This window comes from Notothenia rossii (genome assembly GCF_949606895.1).
Source record: "Notothenia rossii genome assembly, chromosome: 2".
NCBI lineage: Eukaryota > Metazoa > Chordata > Actinopteri > Perciformes > Nototheniidae > Notothenia > Notothenia rossii.
In genome coordinates this window covers 59,402,816-59,410,008 of record NC_136904.1, presented here as the reverse complement: position 1 = coordinate 59,410,008, position 7,193 = coordinate 59,402,816, and the positions used below count along the sequence as shown (strand labels likewise).

The window sequence follows — 7,193 nt, the reverse complement described above, 5'->3', positions numbered from 1 at the left end:
AAGGACAGTGCTACATTTAGAAAGCCAGATGAAAACATCTCAAATGGTCTCGTGTCACTGACGCAGGAAACATGTGGATACACTGGGGCCGGAGAATGTGTACTGGCTATAGTACCGGTAAAAGTCAAGTCCAGTAAAAGTGAGAAGGTTGTGGAGACGTATGCCTTCATGGACCCAGGAAGTACGGCGACTTTCTGCACTGAATCACTGAAGACACAGCTGAACGTTCGAGGCAAGAAAACTACAATCCTACTCCGAACTATGGGTCAGAAGAAGCCAGCCCAAAGTTGTATCTTGTCGGACCTGGAAGTGTGTGGACTTGAAGAAAGGAAGTACATTGAACTCCCTAAGGTCTTTACATGTAAAGATATACCGGTCAAGAAAGGAAACATCCCCCTGCAGGAAGACCTAAAGAAGTGGCCATATCTGAAGGAGGTGAAAATCCCAAAGATAAAAGGAGAAGTCACTATGCTTATAGGAACCAATACCCCTAAAGCTTTGGAGCCATGGCAGGTGATAAACAGCATCGGAGACGGGCCCTATGCAGTTAAGACTGCCCTTGGATGGGTAGTGAATGGGCCGAAGAAGACAGATGATGGCAGCAAGGCAGCGGATGGAGTTGTGAGCCACATTACAGCCAACCACATCTCCATAGCTACCATAGAGGAACTGTTGATCAAGCAATATAACACAGACTTCTCAGAACTCAGCTGTGAAGACAAAGAAGAGATGTCCCAGGAGGATCATCAGTTCATGCGGTAAGTGGTAAAATCTGCAGAGTTAAGGGATGGGCACTACTGCATTGGCTTACCACTGCGAAACGAGACAGCTAAAATGCCAGACAACCGCTGCATGGCAGAGCAACGTGCCACAAGTCTCCAAAGAAAGCTCAGCAAAAACCCGGACCTGTGCAAAGATTACAAGGACTTCATGACGGGTATAATTGGAAAAGGCTACGCTGTCAAAATTCCCATAGAACAGCCGAGAAGATGGACGTGTGTGTGGTACATACCTCATCACGGTCTCTACCACCCAAAGAAAAACAAGATAAGAGTAGTGTTCGACTGCACCTCCACATATCAAGGAACCTCACTTAACGATCAGCTGCTACAAGGACCTGACCTCACAAACTCCCTTGTTGGTGTCCTTCTGAGGTTCAGAGAAGGGCCTATTGCTTTGATGGCCGACATTGAGGCGATGCTCTACCAGGTCAAAGTCCCTGACCAAGATGCTGATCTTCTGCGTTTCCTATGGTGGCAGGATGGTGATCTGAATAAACCGATGGAAGACTACCGAATGACAGTGCACCTGTTCGGAGCTACATCGTCTCCCAGCTGTGCATCATATGCACTAAGAAGAACAGCACAAGATGGAGGAGGCAAAACAACACCCGAGGTGGTGGAAACGGTTCTCAGAAACGTTTATGTTGATGACTGTTTAAAGTCTGTGGATTCAGAAGATCATGCTGTTGCTTTGGCCAGGGACCTCAGACATCTATGCGCCAGTGGAGGCTTCAGGCTGACAAAGTGGGTCAGCAACAGTAGGGCCGTCCTGTCGTCCATCCCTAAAGAACACAGAACAACGGAAGTCAAAGATCTTGACCTGAACCATAAGCAGCTTCCTATGGAAAGAGCCCTTGGTACTCAGTGGTGCACTGAATCAGACACCTTCAGGTTCAAAGTGCAACCACAGGACAAACCAGCTACAAGACGAGGAATCCTGTCCATCGTTAGCTCCATCTACGACCCCCTCGGGTTCCTGGCCCCATTGGTACTGCCAGCGAAGCTCCTTCTGAGAGACCTTTGCAGGGAAAAGAGAGGTTGGGATGAGAAGATAGACAGTGGGCAGGCCCAGAAATGGATGAAGTGGTTGGCCGACCTTGAGCAGCTGTCAAAGTTTTATGTGCAGAGATGCGTCAAGCCGGCAGAGGTTGAACCCATGAAGATGGCACAGCTCCACCACTTTTCCGATGCCAGCATGGATGCATATGGAACAGCTACCTACATCGTGCAGACAAACAACCAAGGCAAAAGAAAGGTTTCCTTGCTGATCGGAAAGTCCAGAGTCGCTCCACTGAAACACATCACCATTCCGAGAATGGAGTTGACAGCAGCAGTCGTCGCCGTCAAGGTCGACAAGATGCTAAGAAGAGAGCTTCAGGTTAAGCTGGAGCAATCTATCTTCTGGACAGACAGTACTACTGTACTGAAATATATTGAGAATGAAACGTCTCGCTTTAAAACTTTTGTCGCAAACAGGATCTCAATCATTCGTGAGGCTACTACACCAAGCCAATGGAGATATGTGAACACCTCTGTGAGCGCTGCGGATCAAGCTTCAAGGGGTCTGAAAGTTGAGTTTTATCCAAAGTGAGAACTGGATACAAGGCCCACGCTTCCTGTGGAGAAATGAAAGTGAGTGGCCAGAAAGACCAGATCTGTCAAGCCATGTTCTGGAAGATGACGATGAGGTAAAGAAGGCACCTGCAATCTGTCTTACAATAATAGACGAAGGAGTTGCCACAGTGAGCAAGCTCATTGATCATTATTCAAAATGGTGTAAGCTGAAGAGAGCAGTGGGATGGTTTCTCCGGATTAAAGATCTGCTGCTGCAACTCAGTGGAAAAAGGAAAGAGTTCCAAGCCGCCTGTATTAAGTCAGAAGACAACCCTGCAAATCAAGAAACCTTTCTTAATCAGCAGATGAAGAAATACAGAGCCACACTAAACAAAGATCTGCTCACCGTGGAACACTTGGAGTTAGCTGAAAAAGCGCTTGTTCGCTTCAGCCAAAGGCAGGCATATCTGGAGGAGATCAAAGCTTTGGAGAAAGGACAGACTCATGTCAAGACGAGTAGTCCACTCAGTAGATTGGATTAGGGCTGGGCGATATATCGATATTTAAGATATATCGATATATTTAAAAATAAGATATGGAATTAGACCATATCGCATATATCGATATAGTTCAAATTTGCGCTGTAATACTTGCTTCAGGCAAGCCGTTCCGTTGATAGGAACTCTCTGCACTGCTTCCCGCGCCCCAGCTCCGCCCCTCCCCTTTCATGCACAGAGGGGGAGGGGGAGGGACACTCCGGCACTCTTTAACAAACATGGAGAAGGCAACAACGTCTGCAGAGCGTACGGAGGATAGCCCCTTGGTTGGTAAAAGAAAAAGCAGTGGCTCAATCATTTGGAGATGGTTCGGATACAAATTGTCAGACGAGCAACAAAACCAAGCTATATGTAGGGAGTGCCATAAGCACATTGCAGCCAGTGGTGGAAGCACTACGAATCTTTTTTATCACTTAAAAACGTGGCACAAAGTGCAATATGAAGAGTGTGTGAAACTGCGCGCTGCAGAAGCCACAGGCACAAGCCGTCCCCAACCCGATAAAGCTCCAGCCCCAAAACAAAGCTCACTGCAAGCTTCATTTTCCCGCTGTGTGCCGTATGAGAGGAAAAGCGACAAGTGGCGTTCAATAACAAAGGCGGTGTCCTTTCACATTGCCAAAGACATGGTCCCTGTTGCAACAGTGGAACAGGTCGGGTTCAAAGAGCTAATTAAAAAGCTGGACCCGCGATACGAGCTTCCCAGTCGCAACTATTTTGCACGAGAAGCACTGCCGCAAATGTATAATGAAGTCAGACAGAACGTTGAAGGCCGGCTCGCTAACGTCACCCATTTTGCGCTGACCAGCGATATGTGGTCAAGCAGGACGTGTGAGCCTTATATGAGCGTGACAGTTCACTTCATGCAAGACTGGGAGATGAAAACAGCTTGTCTCCAAACAAGTTATTTTCCCGACGATCACACCGGTGAGAATATAGCTGAGGCCCTGCAGGACTCAATCGCAAGCTGGAAACTTCAAGAAAAGCATCTGGTTGCTATAACAACCGACAACGGGAGCAACATCGTGAAAGCAGTTCAGCTGAACAAGTGGCTGAGGATGCAGTGCTTCGGTCACAGACTACACTTGGCTATCGGTGAGTGCAATGGAGTATATTTTCCCTTAAACAAAAAAATATTGAAATGTTAGTTTTTCCTCATTTTCCTTTGTGTGTCTGTCTGCAACTTTGTGTTTTATGCTGCTGTCTTGGTCAATGGCCAGGTCTCCGTTAAAAAAAATCATTCAGGCTAGGTTAAATAAATTAATAATAACTTAAAGTGCTAAAAGTAAGATCACTTACAATAGGCCTACAGGTAGATTTCAGAACCATATTTATTAGATTATTGGATAAGAATGAGGGATGCATTAATGTGTTTACCACTTTAATGTTACAGCTGGTAAAGGTGAGGTAATATGACTTTAAAATGCTGGTTAGCCTGTTGATATCATCAAGGTAATATTTAGCTATTATGATTTCTCTGGCCTGAAAGAGCACACTGCAAAGTGACTAAACGTAGGCCTAAACATTGTGGAGTTTTAGTGGAGTAGAAATATGAAGCAGCATTAAAATATAGCATAAATAACAACAACAAGAACAAAACATGAGTAAATGCACATGCAGTATAATCTAATTTATAAATTATACAAAAATAATAATACATACAAATCACTTACAGGATTAAAATTCAGAAAGTAACTGATTATAGGCTAATATTTGATATTTATGCCCATTTGATTAATAGTTCTTTATGATTTTGACAGGACATGGCTTGAATGACAAGCGCGTCACCCGGGCCATTTCTCTGTGCAAGAGAATTGTAAGCTGTTTTTCGTACAGCTGGAAGAAAAGGAGACAGCTTGCTGAAGTCCAGATTCAGCTGGGTCTGCCAAGTCACCAACTCATAACCGAGTCTGCCACACGCTGGGGATCAAAGCAGCAGATGATCCAGAGAGTCCTGGAGCAGGAGGGCGCACTGGCAAAAGTCCTGTCTGGTGACAACAAGACCAGGCATCTTATCCTTACCTGGCAGGACTTAGAGGTCCTAGAAGCAGTCCAAAAGGTCCTGAAACCTCTCCAGCACTTTACCGATGCTTTATCAGGTGAGGAATACGTCACTCTATCCTATGTGAAACCTGTGCTGCACCTTTTTAAAGAAAGTCTCCTGGCATGTGAAGAGGGTGACAGTGAGCTTTGCAAATCAATCAAGACCAGCATTGTTGAGTACCTCAACAGCAAGTATTCTGACCCAGCCACTACTGACCTATTGGAGATGGCTTCATTTGTGGATCCACGGTTCAGGGCCACCTACATCCCGAGTGAAAAAGTCGATGCATTGAAGCACAGAGCTGTCTTGGAGGTGGAGACACTACTGGCTGATCAGAGCAGCGGTCACCTGACGCCTGACCTACATGTGCCCACTGTGCCTGAGCCTGCAGATGGAGAAGCAGCAGGTGCACCAAAAGCTAAGAGGACACTGGCAAGCTTCTTCAAGCAGCGCACAGCCACCACCACTGCACCAACCAAGAGGGGCGCTATTGAAAATGAACTGTCAAGTTACTTGCAGTCAGCAAGTGTGGAGAGTGACACTGATCCACTCAAGTGGTGGAAGGAACATGCAGTTGTCTTTCCAGCTCTGAGCCACCTGGCTAAAAAGTATCTCTTGGTACCAGCTACCAGTTCACCCTCCGAAAGGGTTTTTAGCTGCAGTGGGAATATTGTGACCTCCCACAGAGCATCTCTGAAGCCGGATGCCGTGGACAGGCTAGTGTTTCTTGCACAAAACCTTTAGGCCTAAATGAAGGAGGACACGCTTGTCTTCTAATGTCTACCTCAAGACAGCACTACTGTTATCGAAGTCAAAAAAATAACATGTTTACTGAGTTTACAGTCTTTTTCTTGTGCAACTGGTTGAGAGAGTTCAGATAAGCTATTAAGTAAAAAAAAAAACAGGTAATCTCAAGCTGATGTTTAAACAAGTTTTTCTTAAACCGAGCACTTTATTTTGTTATCTCTTTATATATAAATGCTGCCCTCAGAAAAAGATTTACCTATTTTATTTTATAGGCTAATTTTATTTAAGATATTTTATTTATTTAAAAGTGCACCTTACGGAGCTTTGTTATACAGTGTTTATGTTTACATTTTATAGTGAGTTTTCAATAAAACTACTCGTATTTGGCTTTGACTTTGACTGAGCATTTCATTTCACAGCTCTCACTTTGCGGAAAAAATATCGGGATATATATCGTATATCGATATTCAACCTAAATATATCGGGATATGACTTTTGGTCCATATCGCCCAGCCCTAGATTGGATCCTGTTCTGGAAGACGGCGTACTTAGAGTAGGTGGACGGCTAAACAACTCTGCTATGCCAGAGGAGGCTAAGCGCCCCCTCATCCTCTCTAAGAACCAACGACACGTTGGTTCTTAGAGAGGATGAGGGGGCGCTTAGCCTCCTACTCTCCTTTTGCAACACATCCACAGAGAAGTTGGACATGGAGGCAGGAATCATACACTCTCAAAGTTATGGCAGAAGTACTGGATTCCAAAGGCTAACGCAGCAGTAAGAAGGATCATAACTGATTGTACAGTGTGCAGGAGACTACATGCCAAGGCTGGACAGCAGAAAATGGCCGACCTGCCCAAAGATCGTGTATTGCCAGATGAACCCCCCTTTACCAACGTCAGAGTAGACTACTTCGGACCCTTTGAAATTAAGCGGGGACGCAGCCTGGTGAAACGGTATGGCGTGATCTTCACTTGTCTGGCAATCAGAGCAGTGCATATTGAGGTGGCTTACTCCCTTGATACCGATTCTTGCATCAATGCTCTGCGCCGCTTTATCAGCAGAAGAGGACAGGTGGCGGTGATACGATCTGATAACGGCACCAATTTTGTTGGAGCAGAAAGAGAGCTACGTGAAGTCATTGAAGAGCTGAATCGGTCCAAAATACACAATGCAATGTTACAAAAAGGAGTCAAGTGGATCTTCAATCCCCCAGGTGCTTCCCACCACGGAGGAGTGTGGGAAAGACAAGTATGCACTGTTAGGAACATTCTTAATTCAGTGCTCAAACAGCAAGCCATGGATGATGAGGGCCTTCAGACCGTGCTATGTGAGGTGGAGTCCATTATCAATGATCGCCCCATCACAAAGATTTCTGATGACCCCAATGAGCTTGAGGCACTCACACCAAACCACTTGTTGTTACTCAAGTCTAAATCAAGCGTGCCCCCAGGGGTGTTCAGGAAGGAGGATGAGTATTCACGACGCAGATGGAAACAATCAAAATATCTGGC

General features: G+C 45.6%; 1 protein-coding gene across 1 annotated transcript; it reads left to right on the top strand.

Moving 5' to 3' along the window:
• Positions 1-3,063: 3,063 nt before the first annotated feature.
• On the top strand, positions 3,064-5,918 carry LOC307030315 (E3 SUMO-protein ligase ZBED1-like; the record flags this gene model as incomplete). The annotated part of the gene is made up of 2 exons (XM_079666657.1): positions 3,064-3,985; positions 4,651-5,918. The coding sequence occupies 2 exons, from the start codon at positions 3,064-3,066 to the stop codon at positions 5,676-5,678; spliced, it is 1,950 nt and encodes a 649-aa protein (XP_079522783.1). The 3' UTR covers positions 5,679-5,918.
• Positions 5,919-7,193: the final 1,275 nt, after the last annotated feature.